At 36.1% G+C, this 24,634-nt stretch overlaps 1 protein-coding gene and 1 long non-coding RNA gene across 4 annotated transcripts in view; both read left to right on the top strand.

The window, feature by feature from the left end:
* Positions 1–24,634, top strand: part of grk3 (G protein-coupled receptor kinase 3) — a 78,744-nt gene that overhangs the window by 41,861 nt on the left and 12,249 nt on the right. For both annotated transcript variants that reach the window (XM_074618424.1, XM_074618425.1), the window contains exons 3-14: positions 265–338; positions 560–661; positions 1,808–1,882; positions 12,467–12,528; positions 12,635–12,686; positions 14,752–14,843; positions 14,949–15,048; positions 15,676–15,754; positions 16,174–16,304; positions 18,246–18,340; positions 20,845–20,952; positions 24,020–24,086. In XM_074618424.1, coding sequence (XP_074474525.1) covers positions 265–338; positions 560–661; positions 1,808–1,882; positions 12,467–12,528; positions 12,635–12,686; positions 14,752–14,843; positions 14,949–15,048; positions 15,676–15,754; positions 16,174–16,304; positions 18,246–18,340; positions 20,845–20,952; positions 24,020–24,086 — 1,037 coding nt within the window. The remainder of the gene's footprint in view (positions 1–264; positions 339–559; positions 662–1,807; positions 1,883–12,466; positions 12,529–12,634; positions 12,687–14,751; positions 14,844–14,948; positions 15,049–15,675; positions 15,755–16,173; positions 16,305–18,245; positions 18,341–20,844; positions 20,953–24,019; positions 24,087–24,634) is intronic.
* Positions 6,698–7,599, top strand: LOC141757720 (uncharacterized). 2 transcript variants are annotated; one of them, XR_012591713.1, is made up of 2 exons: positions 6,698–7,060; positions 7,195–7,599. It is a non-coding gene; the product is annotated as an uncharacterized LOC141757720 (long non-coding RNA). The 2 variants fall into 2 exon arrangements; XR_012591714.1 differs by lacking the exon at positions 6,698–7,060 and adding an exon at positions 7,107–7,160.

A 24,634-nucleotide genomic window follows, 5' to 3' on the forward strand; every position in this document is an offset into this window, starting at 1 on the left:
ACTCATCGTCATGATAATGACGTCAGAGGATCACCAGAGTCTGCAGGATTCATCCTCAGGAGGCTGTAGATATCTACCAGATGTCACGGTTATCCATCCAATATGGTTGAGATATTTCAGTCTGGACCATCAGCGTCTCCTCTAAAACCAAACATAGCAGACTTGTATCAGTGGCATCAAGTTCACTGTAACCAGCAGTGAGTGTCTGTATCACTAGTGTGGCTTGTTTCTCTTCACTGAGTCTCTCTCCGTTGTGTCCTCCAGGCTTCCTGCTGTTCAAGGACTTCTGTATGAATGAGATCGACGAGGCCGTGCCACAGCTCAAGTTCTACGAAGAAGTAAGTCGTGTGTGTGTGTGTGTGTGTGTGTGTGTGTGTGTGTGTGTGTGTGTGTGTGTGTGTGTGTGTGTGTGTGTGTGTGTGTGTGTGGGATTAGAGGGCATCGTGGGATGGGTGAGAGATTAGGCCTGTAATCCCGCTCATTCTGGGTTTTAGCTCTCCCAGGAAGCGTTGTTTTGTTGCGGCGTTGACGATGACCTCGTGTGTCTTGTGTGTTTCAGATTAAGGACTACGAGAAGCTGGACTCGGAGGAGGAGAGGTTGAGCCGCAGCCGGCAGATTTACGACGGCTACATCATGAAGGAGCTGCTGTCCTGTTCACACGTGAGGGCGCCGTCACGGCCGCATTCACACACAGTACACAGTAACGTTATTAAGCATAGAGAGCCAGAGGAAATGAGTCAAACTGAACAACTTAATGCTACGTCCACACACTCTTGTCACAGCGTAGGAAAGCACAACGCTATCGCCAGATGAGTGACGACTTTTTTCTCAAGTTTTCTGTAAGCAGTGTGGCGTTGAGCCTGGGGAGAAGCTACCTAGCTAACTAGCCAGCCAGCTGTCTCCTGGCGCTGCGTCCGTTCTCTACCGGCGAGCTGCGACCACACACTTTATGGCCCCATTCTGTTGTCACCATGACAACAATCAGCATTTTCTTTTGTAATAGTCGAACAGTTCAACGACCCTTCTACTCCTATTTCATATTTCTATGGTTTTCCCTCTACAGTTGAGTTAGATGTTAGATGTTAGATGTTAGATGTTAGATGTTAGATGTTGGATGTTGGATGTTGGATGTTGGATGTTGGATGTTGGATGTTGGATGTTGGATGTTAGATGTTGGATGTTGGATGTTGGATGTTGGATGTTAGATGTTAGATGTTAGATATTAGATGTAAATAAATGATTTGGTGTCTGAATTATTCTGTTTTTATCTCTGTTATAAGTAATAATAATATAATATAATAGTTATTACTGAAGGAAAGAAGAAAGCATCAATAGAACAGCTGATTATTAACTGTTCAACAGTAGTGTTTGTTGATTTCTCAGTTGTTGTTTTTTTTTATCAAGTTGACATAATTCCTAAATGTTGTCCAGATGAAGTCACAGACTTGAGACCAGGATCAGTTGATAATATAATAAAATCACTGTACATATGATGAACTCAAAGAAAGTGGATTTATTGTTAAGTTAAACATCCGAGCACATACTGGAACCCAGAGTGATGATGGGAAGATCCTCACAGCTCCTCTACCGTCGTCCGTCGTCCATATGAGTGAGCTGCTGTCTGAAGAGAGGAAGTTATTAAACACAGATATTAGTGTTGTTGTTGGTGGTAGCGTCCTGGTCATGTTGCACTAGGGGACTGTACATCCTCACACACAGAAAACAGAAGTGAAAATACTGGTAAAGCTGCATTTTTTGTTTTGTTTTTAATGACCCTTCCTTTTTATTTGTTCTTCTTTGTCTCAGCCATTTTCTAAGAAAGCCGTGGACCACGTGCAGAGCCACCTAGCAAAGAAACAGGTTCCCCCGACTCTCTTCCAGGTAAAACTACAAGCTTCCTACACATTTATCACATATTAATGTTATTGTGCAATATACGGATATTATTTTTCAAAATAATATTTGTATAACCTGAAACAGTAAAAGAATAATGGAATGAAAACAGCTGAACTCTCAGCACAACAACTGATTTGATCTCCGGTCAGTGTTGGTCGACAATGACTGACTAGAAATACTGTACACTTCCCTTATTTTGGTACTTCACACCCTCAACACATGTGAGGGTGTGAATTATACACACACACACACACACACACACACACACACACACACACACACACTAACACTAACACTAACCTTTGCTGCTTTTTCTAAATGGATGTAGTAGATTTTGTTTTTAATTACGTTTTTAAGTCTAAGACTTTTTATCACCTTTTATTTTTAATGAAATACCATATACTATGATTTTTTATATTTTTTAGTGACATATTATATACTATGACTTTTTAATATTTTTTTTTAATGAAATACTATATACTATGACTTTTTTAATATTTTTTTTAATGACATACTATATACTATGACTTTTTAATATTTTTTTTAATGATATACTATATACTATGACTTTAATATTTTTTTAATGACATACTATATACTATGACTTTTTAATATTTTTTTTAATGACATACTATATACTATGACTTTTTAATATTTTTTTTAATGACATACTATATACTATGACTTTTTAATATTTTTTTTTAATGACATACTATATACTATGACTTTTTAATATTTTTTTTAATGACATACTATATACTATGACTTTTTAATATATTTTTTTAATGACATACTATATACTATGACTTTTCAATATTTTTTTGAATGACATACTATATACTATGACTTTTTTAATATTTTTTTTAATGACATACTATATACTATGACTTTTTAATATTTTTTTTAATGATATACTATATACTATGACTTTTTAATATTTTTTTAATGACATACTATATACTATGACTTTTTAATATTTTTTTTAATGACATACTATATACTATGACTTTTTAATATTTTTTTTGAATGACATACTATATACTATGACTTTTTAATATTTTTTTTAATGACATACTATATACTATGACTTTTTAATATTTTTTTTAATGATATACTATATACTATGACTTTTTAATATTTTTTTTAATGACATACTATATACTATGACTTTTTAATATATTTTTTTAATGACATACTATACACTATGATTTTTTAAATATTTTTTTTAATGACATACTATATACTATGACTTTTTAATATTTTTTTAATGACATACTATATATTATGACTTTTTAATATATTTTTTTAATGACATACTATATACTATGACTTTTTAATATTTTTTTGAATGACATACTATACACTATGACTTTTTTAATATTTTTTTTAATGACATACTATATACTATGACTTTTTAATATTTTTTTTAATGATATACTATATACTATGACTTTTTAATATTTTTTTTAATGACATACTATATACTATGACTTTTTAATATTTTTTTTAATGACATACTATATACTATGACTTTTTAATATTTTTTTTAATGACATACTATACACTATGATTTTTTAAATATTTTTTTTAATGACATACTATATACTATGACTTTTTAATATTTTTTTTAATGACATACTATATACTATGACTTTTTAATATTTTTTTTTAATGACATACTATATACTATGACTTTTTAATATTTTTTTGAATGACATACTATATACTATGACTTTTTTAATATTTTTTTTAATGACATACTATATACTATGACTTTTTAATATTTTTTTTAATGATATACTATATACTATGACTTTTTAATATTTTTTTTAATGACATACTATATACTATGACTTTTTAATATTTTTTTTAATGACATACTATATACTATGACTTTTTAATATTTTTTTTAATGACATACTATACACTATGATTTTTTAAATATTTTTTTTAATGACATACTATATACTATGACTTTTTAATATTTTTTTTAATGACATACTATATACTATGACTTTTTAATATTTTTTTTAATGACATACTATATACTATGACTTTTTAATATTTTTTTTTAATGACATACTATATACTATGACTTTTTAATATTTTTTTTAATGACATACTATATACTATGACTTTTTAATATATTTTTTTAATGACATACTATATACTATGACTTTTCAATATTTTTTTGAATGACATACTATATACTATGACTTTTTTAATATTTTTTTTAATGACATACTATATACTATGACTTTTTAATATTTTTTTTAATGATATACTATATACTATGACTTTTTAATATTTTTTTAATGACATACTATATACTATGACTTTTTAATATTTTTTTTAATGACATACTATATACTATGACTTTTTAATATTTTTTTTGAATGACATACTATATACTATGACTTTTTAATATTTTTTTTAATGACATACTATATACTATGACTTTTTAATATTTTTTTTAATGATATACTATATACTATGACTTTTTAATATTTTTTTTAATGACATACTATATACTATGACTTTTTAATATATTTTTTTAATGACATACTATACACTATGATTTTTTAAATATTTTTTTTAATGACATACTATATACTATGACTTTTTAATATTTTTTTAATGACATACTATATATTATGACTTTTTAATATATTTTTTTAATGACATACTATATACTATGACTTTTTAATATTTTTTTGAATGACATACTATACACTATGACTTTTTTAATATTTTTTTTAATGACATACTATATACTATGACTTTTTAATATTTTTTTTAATGATATACTATATACTATGACTTTTTAATATTTTTTTTAATGACATACTATATACTATGACTTTTTAATATTTTTTTTAATGACATACTATATACTATGACTTTTTAATATTTTTTTTAATGACATACTATACACTATGATTTTTTAAATATTTTTTTTAATGACATACTATATACTATGACTTTTTAATATTTTTTTTAATGACATACTATATACTATGACTTTTTAATATTTTTTTTTAATGACATACTATATACTATGACTTTTTAATATTTTTTTGAATGACATACTATATACTATGACTTTTTTAATATTTTTTTTAATGACATACTATATACTATGACTTTTTAATATTTTTTTTAATGATATACTATATACTATGACTTTTTAATATTTTTTTTAATGACATACTATATACTATGACTTTTTAATATTTTTTTTAATGACATACTATATACTATGACTTTTTAATATTTTTTTTAATGACATACTATACACTATGATTTTTTAAATATTTTTTTTAATGACATACTATATACTATGACTTTTTAATATTTTTTTTAATGACATACTATATACTATGACTTTTTAATATTTTTTTTAATGACATACTATATACTATGACTTTTTAATATTTTTTTTTAATGACATACTATATACTATGACTTTTTAATATTTTTTTTAATGACATACTATATACTATGACTTTTTAATATATTTTTTTAATGACATACTATATACTATGACTTTTCAATATTTTTTTGAATGACATACTATATACTATGACTTTTTTAATATTTTTTTTAATGACATACTATATACTATGACTTTTTAATATTTTTTTTAATGATATACTATATACTATGACTTTTTAATATTTTTTTAATGACATACTATATACTATGACTTTTTAATATTTTTTTTAATGACATACTATATACTATGACTTTTTAATATTTTTTTTGAATGACATACTATATACTATGACTTTTTAATATTTTTTTTAATGACATACTATATACTATGACTTTTTAATATTTTTTTTAATGATATACTATATACTATGACTTTTTAATATTTTTTTTAATGACATACTATATACTATGACTTTTTAATATATTTTTTTAATGACATACTATACACTATGATTTTTTAAATATTTTTTTTAATGACATACTATATACTATGACTTTTTAATATTTTTTTAATGACATACTATATATTATGACTTTTTAATATATTTTTTTAATGACATACTATATACTATGACTTTTTAATATTTTTTTGAATGACATACTATACACTGACTTTTTTAATATTTTTTTTAATGACATACTATATACTATGACTTTTTAATATTTTTTTTAATGATATACTATATACTATGACTTTTTAATATTTTTTTTAATGACATACTATATACTATGACTTTTTAATATTTTTTTTAATGACATACTATATACTATGACTTTTTAATATTTTTTTTAATGACATACTATACACTATGATTTTTTAAATATTTTTTTTAATGACATACTATATACTATGACTTTTTAATATTTTTTTTAATGACATACTATATACTATGACTTTTTAATATTTTTTTTTAATGACATACTATATACTATGACTTTTTAATATTTTTTTGAATGACATACTATATACTATGACTTTTTTAATATTTTTTTTAATGACATACTATATACTATGACTTTTTAATATTTTTTTTAATGATATACTATATACTATGACTTTTTAATATTTTTTTTAATGACATACTATATACTATGACTTTTTAATATTTTTTTTAATGACATACTATATACTATGACTTTTTAATATTTTTTTTAATGACATACTATACACTATGATTTTTTAAATATTTTTTTTAATGACATACTATATACTATGACTTTTTAATATTTTTTTTAATGACATACTATATACTATGACTTTTTAATATTTTTTTTTAATGACATACTATATACTATGACTTTTTAATATTTTTTTGAATGACATACTATATACTATGACTTTTTTAATATTTTTTTTAATGACATACTATATACTATGACTTTTTAATATTTTTTTTAATGATATACTATATACTATGATTTATGGGAGGAAACCGGATCACCCGGATTCAACCCAGCAGACAAGGGCCGAATCACTCAGCCACCATGTCGCTGTGGGGAGGAGGGAGAGAGTATGGAGGGGTGATGGTAGGAGGCGACCACGTCACCGTGGGGAGGAGGTTGAAATCACTTCATATAGAGCAGGTAGGGTGTAGGGGGTGTAGGGGTTGTAGGGTGTAGGGGGTGAAATCACTTCATATAGAGCATGTAGGGTGTAGGGGGTGTAGGGTGTAGGGAGTAGGGGGTGTAGGGGTTGTAGGGTGTAGGTGTAGGGGGTGAAGGGGGTGAAATCACTTCACATAGAGCAGGTAGGGTGTAGGTGTAGGGTGTAGGGGTTGTAGGGTGTAGGGGTGTGGGTGTAGGTGTAGGGGGTGAAGGGGCGGGATGGTCAGAAGGGGGATGGGGGAAGAATGTGGAGAGAAAGGATGCTACTTCTCTCTCCTCTCTTTCTCCTTCCTCTCCTTCTTCTCCCTTTTCAAGTCCTCCTTCTCTTTTTTCTCCAGAGCCTCCTTTTCCTTCTTCACACTTTTCAACTCCTCCTTCTCTCTTTCCTCCCTCTCCTTCTTCTCTCTCTTCTCTCTTTCCTCCCTCTCTTTCTTCTGTCTCTTCTCCTCCTTCTCCTTCTCCACAATCAGCTTCTTTAACTCCTTCTTCTTGGCATTCATCTCCTCTGCGGTCATCTTCAGCGCTCCCAGGTCAAGTTTCTGGTGGAGCTCCTGGAGGCAGAGGAGTTGTGCCTGGAGGTCTGTGGTGGTGTCGGTCTTGAGCCGGATCTGATCTTCCAGAGGGGCAAGCTTCGTTGACCACTCGGCCTCGCTCTGGAGGAGCTGCATCTCCTTCTCCTTCAGCCGGACCTCGCTCTGGAGGAGCTGCATCTCCTTCTCCTTCAGCTGGACCTCGCTCTGGAGGAGCTGCATCTCCTTCTCCTTCAGCCGGACCTCGCTCTGGAGGAGCTGCATCTCCTTCTCCTTCAGCCGGACCTCGTTCTTTAGAGTCTGATCTTCCAGAGCGGCGAGTTTCGTTGTCCACTCGGCCTCCAGAGCCATCTTGGCTGTCGTCATTCGGGTGATCAGATCATCCTTTTCCAGGACGACCTGGCTCACCTTCCTGTCCGACTCGTCCTGCAGAGATTTGACCATCAGATTCTTTTGATCAAGTGCAGATTGGAGCTCTCTCTCACAGGTCTCTCTGATCTCCCTGTTCTCCTCCTTCCAAGCTTCACAGGCCTTTATACACTTTTCAGTCCAGAGCTGTTTGACCATCAGGATCTCATTCTGCTTTTCAAGCAGACTTTGACTGAGAGAGTCGGTCACCTTCTGTTTCTCCTGCTCCTTGTTCTGAACCTGTATCAGGATCTTGTTCTTCTCCAGCTCCCAGCAGGACTCCTTGGCGGCCATCTGCTCCCTCAGGGCAGCGTTTTCGGCGGCCAGCTCAGTGTTGTGCTGGTGGGAGTCCTTCAGCTGGTTGCTGGTAGTCTGTTTGACTATCATGATCTCATTCTGCTTTTCAAACAGACTTTGGCTGAGAGAGTCGGTCACCTCCTGTTTCTGAGCCTGTATCTTGATGGCTCTCTGAGCCATCCGGATCTTGTTCTTCTCCAGCTCCCAGCAGGACTCCTTGGCGGCCATCTGCTGCTTCAGGGCAGCGATTTCGGCGGCCAGCTTGGTGATGTGCTGGTGAGAGTCCTTCAGCTGGTTGCTGGGAGTCTGGAGGAGTTGAACCTGGAGGTCAGGGTTCTGCTTGTCCTGTCCTTTGAGGTCCTTCTGGGCTTCTTTCCTGATGAGTCTCTCTGACCTGAGAGCCTTCAGGATCCTCATCTTCTCGTCTTCCCAGCTGGACTCATTGGCGGCCATCTGCTCCCTCAGGGCAGTGTTTTCGGCGGCCAGCTCGGTGACCTGTTGAGAGTCCTTCAGCTGGTTGCTTGGAGTCTGGAGGAGTTGAACCTGGAGGTCAGGGTTTTGATTGTCCTGTTCTTTGAGGTCCTTCTGGGCTTCTTTCCTGATGAGTCTCTCTGACCTGAGAGCCCTCAGGATCCTCATCTTCTCATCTTCCCAGCTGGACTCATTGCCGGCCATCTGCTCCCTCAGGGCAGCGTTTTCGGCGGCCAGTTCGGTGACCTGGTGGGAGTCCTTCAGCTGGTTGCTGGGAGTCTGTTTGACCATCATCGTTTCGTTCTGCTTTTCAAGAAGACTTTGCCTGAGAGAGTTGATCACCTTCTGATTCTCCTTCTCCTTGTTCTGCAGGTAGTTCTGAACCTGTGTCAGGTTCTTGTTCTTCTCCAGCTTCCAGCAGGACTCCTTGGCGGCCATCTGCTGCTTCAGGGCAGCGATTTCGGCGGCCAGCTCAGTGTTGTGCTGGTGAGAGTCCTTCAGCTGATTGCTGGGAGTCTGGAGGAGTTGAACCTGGAGGTCAGGGTTGTGCTCATCCTGTCCTTTGAGGCCCTTCTGGGCTTCTTTCCTGATGAGTCTCTCTGACTTGAGAGCCTTCAGGATCCTCATCTTCTCCTCTTCCCAGCTGGACTCCTTGGCGGCCATCTGCTCCCTCAGGGCAGCGGTTTCAGCGGCGTGCTCAAAGTTCTGTTTCTGGACGTCCATCAGGGCTCTCCTGAGATACTGCATCTCCTTGCTGGGAGCCTGCTGGGTAGCGGCTTCAACCAGCTCTTGGTTAAGTGACTGAAAGACACAAATGTAAAGGTTGAGAAAACAGTCCCGTCCTAACGTTGGATCACACAAAGAGACAGCTGAAAGTACTGAAGCCAACTCCATCTGCTTCTAAAGAGCACTGTGAAGCTACTTTTTCTGAAACACACTGATTCAGTTGGTCACAAGAGTCTAGCCAAGTCCAGCCTCACACCACAGAATCACATCTTTCTACTGTTTCCTTTATACTATACACACAGAACACCATTTATACTGTCAATAACTTCAGTTTCAGATCAGTTTTTTGGAGATCAGGTTGATCTAAAATCTTTTGGTGAAGCTTAGAATATGTTTTCAGTTCTGGTTTTTGTTAATTTAACTGTAAAAAACAGCCCTGTTTTAGTCCACATACGTATCTTATACTGCTCATGCATTTGTCAAAAGATTAAACAACAGATGAAGATGTGGGCTGGCCTAGATCAGTGTAACGCTGAACAAAGTGTGTTTAAAGGCCTAGATCAGTGTAACGCTGAACAAAGTGTGTTTAAAGGCCTAGATCAGTGTAACGCTGAACAAAGTGTGTTTAAAGGCCTAGATCAGTGTAACGCTGAACAAAGTGTGTTTAAAGGCCTAGATCAGTGTAACGCTGAACAAAGTGTGTTTAAAGTCCTAGATCAGTGTAACGCTGAACAAAGTGTGTTTAAAGGCCTAGATCAGTGTAACGCTGAACAAAGTGTGTTTAAAGGCCTAGATCAGTGTAACGCTGAACAAAGTGTGTTTAAAGGTGTCTGGCTGAGAAGATCTCACCTCGTTTCTTGAACGGACGATCTTCTCCATCGTAGCACAACGGAGGTGTTAGTTGTGGTAACGGAGTATAATACAGTAGTAACGCTGTACGGAGTATAATACAGTAGTATTATACGAGGACAATACAGTAGTAACGCTGTATTGAAGTAGCTATAGCAGGTATGTAGTAGATTGACTAACTGTCGCTCTGATCACACGCTCTGTTATCACTGAGAGATGCTTCTCTGGTGAAGGTTCGACTATAACTGAGTTGTTAGACTGCGGGAGCTTCTACTGGTGCACACACAACATTCTAGTGACTTTATGATGTCACTAAGCCACATTCTGTTTAATGTGATGTCACTAAGCCACATTCTGATGTGATGTCACGTTTCAGAATGTGATGTCATGTTTCAGAATGTGATGTGATGTCACGTTTCAGGATGTGATGTCACGTTTCAGAATGTGATGTGATGTCACTTTTCAAAATGTGATGTCACATTGCACTGTGGTCACATGACTTCTCCAGACGGAAAAACTGAAAAATGGAGGTTCAAAGTTGTTTTTTTTATTTATCTATATATAAAAATGTAATACAATAGGTTCATAAACATGTTCAGATTTTGTATATTACAAAAGATTCTACAAATGTATTTTACAGTATAAAAATAGTGAGCCATGCTCACATTTGCTTTATTTATACTTTGTATTAATTCCCTTATTTATTTACTGTTCTGTTTAATTTTCCCTTTTATTTATTTATGTTTTTATTTTTGTTAATGTTTTGCATTTTTTATTCTATACTTATTTTAAAATTAATGTATTTATTTTGCTCAATTATCCCTTTGCATTTCACCCCGTATTTATTACCCCAAACTTATATATTTCTGTATTATTTTCTTTATACATTTCTAATAAATAAATAAATGCAAAAAAAATTAATCAATTCATTTTAAAAAATCATAAAAATAAATAAATAAATAAATAAATAAAAGGGAAAATTAAACAGAAGAGTAAATAAATAAAATAATTAATTCAAATATAAATAAATGAAGAAACAAATTAAAACAGAAATATAAATTTATGTCACATAACTGTATTATCACTATAAACAATTTTTTTTTAATCACAATAAAAAAAAATGTATTTTGGCTTTTTTATAGTAAATTAATTTAGTCGTATCATTATGGTAAATAAGTAAAAGATCATATTATGTAACTGCATTAGGTTGGCAAATCTGTCATCATCACTTTATTTATGTTGACGAAACTGACGAGTTCTATTCATTAAAGAAAGTTGATTTAATAAAACAAATAGCTCATTTAATACACTGAATTCATTTATTCAAACTGAAGATTTTGTTCGAGGTTTTAGGAAAATAGTTTGTGAACCACCGGCCTGATGTTAACCGAACTTGAACGCAGCGTAACTCGTTTAATTGACATCATTTTGTGTCGGAAGGAGACGGGATGTCTGTGAATTTGATTGGATAGAAATTCAAACAGGTTCACAAAAAGACTTTGTGTTGCTAAATGTATATCCATACGGTCAGCGGGTAGCGAGCTACTTGTCGGAGACCCCTGCTCTACACTATATAGCCTACCTGTTAAAACACACCCGATATGCCTGCTTGGTTGGAAACGTGTTTCCGAGACGGTGCTTTTCCTCCCGAGGTGTCGATTCAAGCGTGAACTTGTGTTTTACAGTTCAGAGAATTCAGTCAGACACAATAATATTCCTCCATTCTTGCCCTCCGTGCCTGGCTGGCTGCCCCGTTTCTATTCGCCACGCGGGGATTCGTCACAGCTGAACTTTGGGTGCGAGCTCGGGGAGTCAACATTGTTTTCAGATTCTCCCGATTCGTGCCGTTGGTAATTATACATTTATAGAGAGGAGTATAAATTGCCATAAAGGCCACCCAGGAAAATCAACTTTAAAAACAAGGGTTGTTTTCTTTCAGCTCAGTAAATCTAATCAACTATTTCTTCCGTCTGAAGACAACATGGCTCTTCTTCTGGAGCTCCTCGCTGACTACATGTCAGTGTTTCCTGTGTGTTTCTATGAGCCCCTCAGTGTCGCTCAAATGTAGTAAGGTGGAAACAAAGAGGCGTCTTCTGTGACGTTTCTGTGAAGTGAATTAACTTCAACACTGCATGAGGATGTATTCACACTCACAGTAACTGAGAGAAACCTGTCTGTCCCCCTGCAGCCATACATAGTGGAGATCTGCGACAGCTTGAGAGGAAAGATCTTCCAGAAGTTCATTGAGAGGTGAGGCTGGTGAGAGAGGTGAAGGATGGAATAGTTTCATCATGTCTTCACCTAATACAGTAAATTCACATTATATTCTGTGTTTTGTTTTTTTTTCTTCCCTCAGTGACAAGTTTACTCGTTTTTGCCAGTGGAAGAACGTGGAGCTCAACATCCATGTGAGTACACGCTTTAAACGTCACTTTCTCAACCTGTAGTTTGGTTCATTTGGTCCAGAGGTTCAGATGATCTGTATATGCATGGATAGAGGAGAGTGTCCAGGAATAGAAGAACAGTGTCGATGCATCGTGAGACCAAGCCGACATCAGAGAACTAGCGGTGACGAAGGCCGACTGTTGCGTCGCCTCACTTCTCCTTTGTTTTGGCCGACAAGTTGCATTTGAACACACCTCAAACACTGAAGCCGACGGCCAGTTAGCACGTACGTTCTGCGAAATAACTCTCCACACCAGCAGGCGGCGGTAATCTGTATCCATCATTCAGGAAAGGGCAACAGGAAGAGCGAGGACGGCGGATATACAAGCCGTTGTTTTTTCACACCACTCTCACTCAACACTTAGCTTAGACTTTTAAACCCATATTTGCAAATTAGCACCATTAAAGGTATGCCGAATTAACTAGTAGCAGCTCCTGTTTGCAGTGTACTCATGGATGTACAGACAACTATCACTGTGATACTGAAGAAAAGTTAAAAACGTGACTATTCTCAAGCCAGTTCTGTAATATAAGGAGCGTCTTTTTCCTCTGATTTCTAAGTGGATTTCTGGGAGTTTATTTGTGGTGGACGTCGGAAATTATGAAACCCTCGGAAAGTGTAATTCAAACTGAACCTAAAATGTGTGTTTCATGTCTGCGTGTTTTTAGATTTGACTGCGTTATGACATCTATCTTTGCCTCAGCTCTCTCGCCTCCGTATGAAAACATCTGGTCCAGACCAAAACACAGAAATAAAAGATGCACTGTTGCCTTTTAGTTCCAGTCCATTTCATGTTCACACTGACTTACTACAAATGAACCAAGAGGTGTAAACATTACATCATACGGGCTGACAGGTAGCTCATTCATTGGACTCAACCTGCATCATCAGGGTCAAAATCAGAACAGTGTTTTATTCATTTATCTTTGTATTATTTCCCTTATTTCTTTATTATTCTGTTTAATTTTCCCTTTTATTTATTTATGTATTTATTTTTAAATGTATTTATTTTTGCATTTCTTTATTTATTTATTTATTTATTAATCAGAAATATACACAGTAAAGAGAATACAGGAATAAATAAGTTTGGGGAAATAAATAAGGGGTGAAATGCAAAGGGAAAATCATGCATTAATAAATAAATAAATAAATACATACATCTTAAAATAAATATTAGAAAATAAATGCTAATTAATTAATTAATTAGTTTATAAATCAATAAAAAATAAACACATAAATAAATATAAGGGAAAATTAAACAGAAGAGTAAATAAATAAGGGAATTATATTTCTGTTTTATTTGTCTTTATTTATCTTATTAATTCCCTTATATATTTACTCTTCTGTTTAATTTTCCCTTTTATTTATTTATGTATTTATCTTTATGAATTTTTAAATGTATTTATTTATTTTTGCATTTATTTTTTAGTTATTTATTAATCAGAAATGTATAAAGAGAATACAGAAATAAATAAATATGCATAGCTACATAAATACTTACATTATAAAATAAATAAATAATTAATTAATTAAAAAATGAATAAAAATATACAAATAAATGCAAATAAATAAAAAAATGATTAAAAGTAAACATAAATAAATATAAAGGGAAAACTAAACAAAAGAGTAAATAAATAAGGGAATTATTGCGAAGATAAATAAATTAAGAAGCAAATTAAAACAGAAATATCAATTTTACATTTTATCAATTAATTAATGGCTACATTTATTTTTAATATTATTTTTGCTACATTTAATGCTACATTTATTTATTTGTTTATTTATTTGTTTATTTGGCTGGTTCAGTCCTCCATATCTTCGGAAGCAGACTATTCAATTTGCAAAATAAAATGACAAAATTCGCAGAAAAAAACAGCAACCAGCGATGTACTGATCCAATCACCGATAGCCGATAAACCCGTCTAATCGGACCGTACCAGACAGCTTTCACACCTGACTTTGTTTGAACAGGTTGTTTTGGGGTTCTTGTCTGTTTAAGTCCGTCCTCTCCTTCTGTCCATCCTCAGCTGACCATGAACGACTTCAGCGTGCATCGGATCATCGGCAGGGGCGGCTTCGGCGAGGTGTACGGCTGCAGGAAGGCCGACACGGGGAAGATGTAAGGACGCAGAATAAACGTCTGTAAAGGGACACGGTCAGGTCGCCGCGCTGTGACCTTTGCCAATGGTGTGTAACCTGTGGCGTTTTGTTGTCTGAATGTCAGGTACGCCATGAAGTGTCTGGACAAGAAGAGGATCAAGATGAAGCAGGGGGAGACTCTAGCGCTCAACGAGAGAATCATGCTGTCGTTAGTCAGCACAGGGGTGAGTCGTACACATTCACACCTGCAGCTGCTTCACTACGTTCAGGAAACACTCAGTGTGTTAGAACTCAGAGGAGATTCATTAAAGAAGGTTGCATCACACAGTGAATTAATCAACATTCACTGACAGGTAATATACGAGCTGTTTATCTTACATTACACCACTCACGTCAGACTGGACGACCGGTTAGGTCAACACGACCGCATCATTCACACTCCTTCAAACTACATCAATAATATTACACACATCTCTCCATGTACGCACAGATTAATGAGTCATACCTACAGTTATTTATATATATATAGTATATCCATTTCATCATTCTTTATTTACTTCTACTTCACTACATTTCAGAGTGACTTGTACTTTTTAGTTACCTTACAGAATAAGATTTTACATTAAAAAAAACATGTTAACCTTATCACAATGAGTACTTTTACTACTGATACTTTAAGTACATTTTACTGCACAATGAGTACTTTACTTGAGTAAAATTGTGAATGCAGGACTTGTACTTGTACGTTGTTGTATTGATACTTTGACCTCAGTAAATGATCTGATGAAAACAGAACAAGTCAGTTTGTGATCTGGTTTAATCTCTCTGACTCTGACTCTCCGTCTCTGCAGGACTGCCCGTTCATCGTGTGCATGACGTACGCCTTCCACACCCCCGACAAGCTCTGCTTCATCCTGGACCTCATGAACGGTAGGATGACCTTTGACCCCGTCCTTGCCCCAGATTAAACTCCAGGCTGAGACACACAGATTGGATTACTCAGCCATCGTCTCCTACTTCCTCTTAAGGGTTTTTACCGGCGAGCGGCCGTTTTTCTGAGCTTCATGAGAGGTTAAACTCCCGATCAAAGCCCTGAGTCACCTTTTTAAAGCCAACACAGTCATCATGATACAGTATGAGGCTATAAATACAGCTCGTCGATGCACGTGAAGACGGAGACAGTCGGGGTGGAGGGTCACAGAAGGCCTCCCATCGATTCTCCTTCTCTCCCCTCTGAGAGGATTACCACAGCGTATTGATGGGTATTGATTCAGGTATCATGAGGTCATACTGACCTACTCTGTGTTGTGTATGTCTCTCTCTGTGTGTGTGTGTGTGTGTGTGTTCAGGTGGCGACCTGCACTACCACCTGTCTCAGCACGGCGTGTTCAGCGAGAAAGAGATGCGTTTCTACGCCGCTGAGATCATCCTGGGTCTGGAGCACATGCACAACCGCTTCGTCGTCTACAGAGACCTCAAGGTAGACGCACACTGGAGTTTATTCTGGCTCAGTCCCACTAACACACCGTCCTGCTGGGCCGGTTCTAGCCAGCTGTATTAGGTTGGGCTGGGGGTGCAGCTTGGGCGGTAGGTAGCCCGAAGGTTGCCGGTTTGAATCTCTGGCCAGATGGCACAAAACATCTCTGGCAGAATAACAGCTGGCAACCAGAAGTCAGGATCAGATGCTTAAGAAGCTCCTGCTATTGAGCCCTCAGGCCTCTCTCCCCCTTTTGGTGTGTTTGTGTACAGAGTGTTTGGACGGGTTAAATGCAGAAGATTAATAAAGTAGACAGGTACAGGTACGTCTACAGGTACGTCTACAGGTACGTCTACAGGTATACAGATATTCTTCGTCCAAACGCAAACTGAGCTTTGTGTCACAAAAACGGATTCTTTGCCTTCTACGGTGCAGATTTGTAAAAGCTCTGGTTCCTTTGTGTCTGTGTGGGTGTGTAAAACAGAGACGTCCTCTCCGCATTTCATGCCTATCGGTGCTTTGTGTAATGAGCGTGCACCAGATAATAACAAAGATGGCGCACTACCGGCTGGTTTATGTTTTGTTAGCGCTGCTCGGACTAATTACTACTTTACATTTGAACTTAATATTACTGCACCAACTTCGCAGACGAACGGAGGCGTCTGCTGCACCTAGTGTTATTTGGTCCACCTCAGCACCCACGAGTTGAAGCAGCGGCGTTGTGTGTGTGTGTTTTGACCAATCAACGACGGTCATCCCTGCAAACTCCACCCTGAAAGTTCCTGTACTTGAGCTTTGTTTTTACAGGAACTTCCACCCCGAAACTAGGAACCTTTTGAGGAGCTCATTGTATTTCGACTGCAGGGACCACGGTGTCTAAATTAAGTTCTTGGGACATTTTACCCCCAAAAAAGCCCTGATCAGGGGGTCGTACTTTCTGAAAGTACAGGGACTTCCGGGGTGGAGTTTGCAGCGATGACCGTCGCTGATTGGTCAAACAAACACACAGAACATTAAAGTACTTTTAAGAAAGTCCAACCCCGGACCAGGGCCCTTTTTAGGCGGTGAAATGTCCCCCGGAAGACCACAAATCTATCTTCTTATCTCGTTGGCTTCTTAATCTGTCAATATGAAGACACAATAAGGTCGATATTATTCATTATTACAATAAATTACTTCTGTGTTTATATGAAAAATAAAGATATCCCTACATGCATTTTTGGCTACGGCCCCCTGAACCAACGCAAACTGCACCTGTTGTTACGTTCTGCACAAAACGTAACGTAATGATGTCATCAGGATCGTGCAACGTGATGAAGCTAAAAACAGAAGCCGTAGCTTTCTGCTGCAGAAAGAATGAACCAAACAGGATGATGATGTACGATCTCCCGCTGGAGGTGAACCGGTTATAAAGGGTTAATATTCAGATTATTTATTAGATCATTCTAGTAAACAGGGCGTGTGACACAGATCGAAACCCTGGACGTTTTAGTTGTGCGCTCCGCGACTCACCGAGCCGCCATCACACCTCCACAGAGTCCCGTCAGCCATGTTTTCAGCTGTCCTCTGTGTTTCCTCTGATTCCCCTGTTTGGACCGGTTGCCATAATAACAGACATATTTTTGCTGGAAGTCAGGGAACAGTTTTAGGGCTTCAATAAACAGTGCGGAACAATGCAGATAATGCTCTGAGAGTCGGAGGGGGAAGAGAGAGAGAGAGAGAGAGAGAGAGAGAGAGGGAGTGAGTCAACGGGTTTTTGCCAAACAGCGAGAGGATAACCAGGACAGGAGGTTTTCTTTCACTGCTGAATCTTCTCCTGGTCAGCGGAAATTGGGACTTAAGTTGTGAATTAGTGAGGTCTCCAACATTGTTTCCTATGCTTATGATCTTATCTCTCGTATTCTACATCAGTACTACCCTCTCTCTCTCTCTCTCTCCCTTCAGCCAGCTAATATCCTGCTGGATGAACACGGTCATGTTCGTATCTCCGACCTCGGCCTCGCCTGCGACTTCTCCAAGAAGAAACCTCATGCCAGTGTGTAAGTATCTCTGTTAAACCCCGTTATCACAGGACTCACTTCTCCAGGGGGAGCTGGGCTGACTTACATATCACCTTTTGAATCCGTCCGGAGCGCTAATATCTGACGTCTATCAGTCTAATCAGCCGTTATATTGATGCTTCTTCTCTTTCCTTCAGTGATAACTATCAGAGATCAAATCAGAGATAAAAACACCCAACTTAATATTTATTATTATTTGATTTGTCCCCAAAAATCAATCAATCAATAAATAAATAAATGATTCGATAAATACATTTGTCATTAAATGTAGCAAAAATAATATCAAAAATAAGTGTAGCCATTAATTAATTGTTATTGTTATTGTTGATACCTAACTCGAGGGAACGAGATCCCTAACTCGAGGGAACGAGACACCTAACTCGAGGGAACGAGATACCCGACTCGAGGGAACGAGATACCCGACTCGAGGGAACGAGATACCCGACTCGAGGGAACGAGATGCCTAACTCGAGATTTTTGCTTCTCACAACTAAATGAACAAGATCGACGGCGATACTGACGTTTAAAATGCTCTGCTCATAGAAAACATATCAAATCAAGCTCTTCCTAAACTAACAGCCAGCCAGCAGCCGGCGATCCAGATGTTTTGGCTTCAGTTTTTGGGCTGCTGTCATGCTGCAGCCTGTTAAAGAGTGATATATACTCAACGAATAATAACAAAAGAAATGTCACTGAATTGAGGTGAAGAAGAACCTTATATTAGGTCATTATTTTTTATTTGAATGAAACCTCTGGGTGACGTCACGGAGACGACGTCCATGTTTTATACAGCTGTTATCAACCAACACATCCCATTCATTTCTCAGCAGGCAGCCAAAACAACATCGCTCCATATTTAGAAACAAACAGGACCTTAAAAAGGAGAAGATCGATGACATTATTGTGCGTCTCTCAGAGTGGATTTTAGAAGTGAATGCATTAATAATGAAGCACAACAAACATCTCTCATCTCTCAGGATGTTTTTCTATCTGTTTGTGGTTTATCCTTCCAAAGAAACATTTGAGAAACACTCTGAATTGATTTATATGAATAATTTAATAAGTTAATGCAACTATATAAACGTTTCCTCCGGAGTGTGGATTCGGTTGCTCTACATGAAAATGGACACGACAGTTTTTTCCTCTTTAAAATGTTGGTGTAAGTTTGGAGTCTTATTTAACCTCTTTCTTGACAAGCTAGTCTGACCTGGTTGGTACCGATGGATTCATCAGGTTTTATAGTTTACTATGATACCAGTATCTTCACTCCAGCTTTAAAACTGAGCCGCTTCAACCTCCGATATATCGATTGCATTAAATAAATTAGTGACGTTAAAACAAATCTGTGTTATCATGTTTTTATCGCGTTTACTTTGACGGCCCTGAAAACAATATAACAAAAATGACTATTGATTTATTGCAGGTGTTGAATTTGAATAAAAATATTAATTTTGAAGTGGAAAAACGGTTACTGGTAAGATTACTAGAGATATTTTTAAGTGTTAATCCCAACAAACATCTTTGTAAAGGAGGTTTAACATGTTTTAAAAAGCTGTTTGAACCCAAATAAAAGGCTATTTTAAATGAGGTGTGACAGGTTTCATTATGTTATACTGGTCTGCAAATTGGTCGGTACCGATGGATTCCTTTAGGCTTTATGGTTTCATATGATACTAGTAACTTCCCGTTATTTAACCTCCTTCATGACAACATGGTTGGTACCGATGGATTTATTAGTTGTTGTTTTTTTGCTGTCATTTTTTGGACATTTTTCTGACTTTTCTTCTGCCTATTTTTCAGATATTTTAGTCATTTTTAGGACATTTTTTCAGTAATTTTTGGACCTTTTTGACATTTTTAGGACTTTTCTTTTGCCTTTTTTTTCAGACATTCTTCGGATATTTTACAGTCATTTTTCGGACACTTTTCTTCTGTATTTTTTCGGTCAGTTTCCAGATATTTTTCCGTCATTTTCATATGATACCAGTATCTCGCCAACATTTAGCGTAAGTTTGGAGCGTCATTTAACCTCCTTCATGACAAGCTAGTATGACACCAGTATCTTCACTCTAGCTTCACTCTGAGCCCTCCGAAACAACCTCTGAACTATCGATTGCGTTAATGCGTTAAAGAAATTAGTGACATTAAAATGAATTTGCGTTAACGCGTTATTATCAAGTTAACTTTGACAGCCCTAAAACAAATACATACACAACCGTAATAAACTAACAGCTAAATAATAATCCTTGATCTTATTAATAATACCAGTAAGCCTCCTGCAGCATCGCGGCGTACCACAGCAGCAGCTCCTGCAATTTACCAGAAGCTTTAAACGCCGTCCGGAATAACAATAACTGTTGTTACGAGAGACGAGGGGAAATGTTTCATTAGTCATCTTCTCCTCTGATATGAATCCTGTCTGAACGCCGTTGACTGTTCATGCTGGAGCTGTTAAAAACTAATGAGAGTGTTGTTGGTTGCAGGGGGACTCATGGCTACATGGCTCCGGAGGTTCTCCAGAAGGGGACGGCGTACGACAGCAGCGCCGACTGGTTCTCTTTAGGCTGCATGCTCTTCAAACTCCTGCGAGGGTAAAGCACTCCAGCTAATCTCATCATCTTCTTCTTCTTCTTCTTCTATTTCTACTTCCTGTCTGCTCTCAGACCCTCTCAGAGTTAAAACCTCTTTGAATCTGCTCTCCACCGTCTCTGCTGCTCGGTGTGTGTTTGATGTGGTTTGTGTGCGTGCCTGTGTGTGTGTGTTTGTTTGATCTGGAGTGTGTAAATGCCAGAGGTCTGGGCCCAGTAGGTCAGAAAGTGTGTGTGTGTGTGTGTGTGTGTGTGTGTGTGTGTGTGTGTGTGTGTGTGTGTGTGTGTGTGTGTGTGTGTGTGATGGTTTGGAGGTCTGAGCGAGCAGAAATAGAGAGAGGAGAGTGTGTGACGCGTCTCTCCATTGATGTTTGGATCAGTGTGTTTGAACACTTTAAAGAGAGAGAGTGAAAGGTTGGCGGCTGCAGAGCTGACGGGAATGTTTCAACGCTCGGCTCCAAAATCCTGAATAATACAACTAGTTTTAGTCCCATGAATCCTGTTGGGAACAATATCACATCAGTTTTCATCCATGAAGATCAGATTTGAGCTCGCACTCTGTAAACATTTAGCAGAATATGAGAATCAGGGTGATTACAGCTAGTGCTGCTTATTCTAATATTCAGCCATATCTTCAATGAGAGGAGTCTTTTTGCATACAGCGGCATATTACAGCCATTGTAGGTAAAAAAAAATAAAAAAATTACTGAGCCCAGAAAAAACTTAAATTTACGAGAAAAACATAAATTTGCAAGAAAAATGTAGAAATTCTCTGAGATTAAAGTCATCAATTTACTAGAAAAAAATCCAGATATTCTCTGAGGTTCAAATTGTAAATTCATGTGGAAAAAAAAACAGAAATTATCTGACATTTAATTAAAAAGATTATAAGAATTATAAGAAAAACATTGGATATTCTCAGAGGTTATAAAATCATAAATTTATGAGAGAAAAAAACTCAGAACTTCTCTGAGATATAAGTCACAAATTTGCAAGAGGTGGTAAATGTACGATAAAAGAAATGGAATATCTTCTGAAATTATAAAGTCATAAATTTACAAGAAAAAAACACAGATATTCTATAAGATGAAAAAGGTATTTATGAGAAAAAAAATCCGAATTTTCGTTGAAATAAAAACTTGAATATTCTCTGATATTATGAAGTCATAAATTTGCATGAAAAAATTCCAAAATGTTCTGAAATTAATTTCAGAAATTTACAGGAAAAACTCAGATATTCACTGAGATTAAACTTGTAGATTCATGAGAGAAAAATCTGAAATTTGTGAGAAGAAAAACTTGCATATCTTCAGAGATTATAAAGTCATAAATTTACAAGAAAAAACTCAGAAATTCCCTAAGATAAAAGTGGTAAATTTATGAGAACAAATTATATATATTATCAAACAAATATGTATAAAAAGAAAAACACAATAAAATTGAGAAGTTAAATTATGAGGATAAATTATAACATGTATAAAATAAAATATATTTGGGGTGCACAATAATTGCAAAATTAATAAACTGTAATGTAAAGAGGAATGGTAGTGACTGTATATGTATAATGAGAAGTAATAAATACATATACAGAGATGTAAAACAGTAAGTAAAAGTATATAAAGATAAAGGTACTTGGTTGCGTGTTGGAACTATTTCTTGACAGTGTATCCATACGCCAAGACTTCGGGAAGCTGCACTGCAACAAGAAATAGTTCCTCCACAAAATGTTTCTGTTTACACAAACGATGCACTCTCATATTTTAAGACTTGATCATATTGTCCTCCACTAAATTCAAGTTGCCGTCTGGTGGAGCCTCAGTGCAGCTTTAGAGTAACAAAATGAACCTCTATCCATCCAAACAACTCAACATGCCCCTGCAGAATAGATTCAGGCTTCAAAACAACCCCTTCCTGTCCTGAAAGAAGCTCGCATCCATGAAGTTCAGACTTGGATTTATTGATCGACATGGTTTCCGGCCCTCAGCGGTGGATTTTGATGTCGTTTGGCTCCGGCTAAACAATTAGACTCATTGAAGATGTAGTTTGGAAGCTGCTACTCTCCCATTAAGCCTGCCAGTTGTCATTTGATCCCTCTCGCTAAGTGAAGTACGGTGCTCTTTGCATCTTGGCTGGAGATGCTGTTCTGTTCTGTCTCGTAAATATGTTTGCTTGATATGTTGGCCTCAGACGCAGCGCTCACTGGAGAGGAGCTGCCGGCTCTTCTGCTGGATCAAAATGTGTTTGTCTTGTAAAAATCTCCTTAGAAAATGTCACAGTTTAGCTGCTCAGCTGCTTCTTCAGCATTCAGAGGAACAAAGTGGCTCCAGACTGCTTCACTTTAAAGGGATGGATGAGGTACTGCTTCATAGTCAGTGTATTACCTGCAGTAGATGGAGTAGCAGCACGGGAGCTAAACAAAGCCACCAGACTCCATTGAAAAAACATGCAATTTTACTTCTCAGAACACAGGAGAGCTGCCGGTCTACCGCTGCTCCATCGGTTAGTTTGTTTGTGTTATTGTGTGACTTTGGTGAATCCGAACTAACCCTTTAAAACACCAAAGTCACACAATAACACAAACAAACTAACGAAGGAGGCAGCGGTAGACCAGCAACTCTCCTGTGTTCTCAGAGGGAAAATTACAGTTTCTTTCAATGGAGTCTGGTTGCTTTGGCGAAAGCATAGATAACGGCTTCAGTTCCCCGTCGGAAACACAGACTGTAAGCTCTCTGACAGCAAGATAAATATTCTAAATATAGCGTACATTTGACTTTCCCTTCAGCTCCAAATTGTACTTATCTCAAAGGTAAATATTGTACTTTGTACTTCACTATATTTGTCTGGCAGCTTTAGTTACTTTACAAATTAAATGTTTGTACACAAACATGTGAGGAGTTTATTAAATATGATGTTTAGTTATAAATTAAACTACTACTAACTATGTTTTTGACATAGTACACTTACTTGTGATAGAGTATTTTTACAGTGTAGTATTAGTACTTTTACTGCAGTAAAGGATCTGAATCAGCATCTCTCTCTCTCTCTCTCTCTCCTCTCCTCTCCTGTGCAGGCACAGTCCTTTCAGACAGCATAAGACCAAAGACAAACATGAGATTGACCGCATGACGCTCACCATGGTAAGACACATCTTCATGTTTCCTAGAAGTCGGCTACAAAAGGTGCACATGATGGCGGATGCACATATTACAAGGAGTCTTTATGTAAACACGCGGTAAAGCACATATGAGTCTTTACTTAACCCTGAACACACGGGTTTGGCCCGTGTTTACATTACAGTAATACCAAATGCACACAGATCCTGATATCCCTGTGTGAACAGATACCTGGGAGGAGCTAGATCTACTGTACTGGAGAGGACGCAACCTGTACAAAAATACTAAAATAAATGAATAAATAAATGAATCGATAAATAAATACATTTCATTAAATGTTGCAAAAATAATATTCAAAATAAATGTAGCCATTAATTAATTGATAAAATGTGACATATTTTGATGTTTCTGTTTTAATTTGCTTCTTTATTCATTTATCTGTGTATTAATTCCTTTATTTATTTACTCTTCTGTTTAATTTTCAATTTTATTTATTTATTTATTTATTTATATTAATTTTTAAATTTACTTGTGTATTTTTTAATTTTTAATTTTTTAATTTATTTTATATA

The sequence above is a fragment of the Sebastes fasciatus genome, chromosome 19 (assembly GCF_043250625.1).
Source record: "Sebastes fasciatus isolate fSebFas1 chromosome 19, fSebFas1.pri, whole genome shotgun sequence".
Classification (NCBI taxonomy): Eukaryota; Metazoa; Chordata; class Actinopteri; order Perciformes; family Sebastidae; genus Sebastes; species Sebastes fasciatus.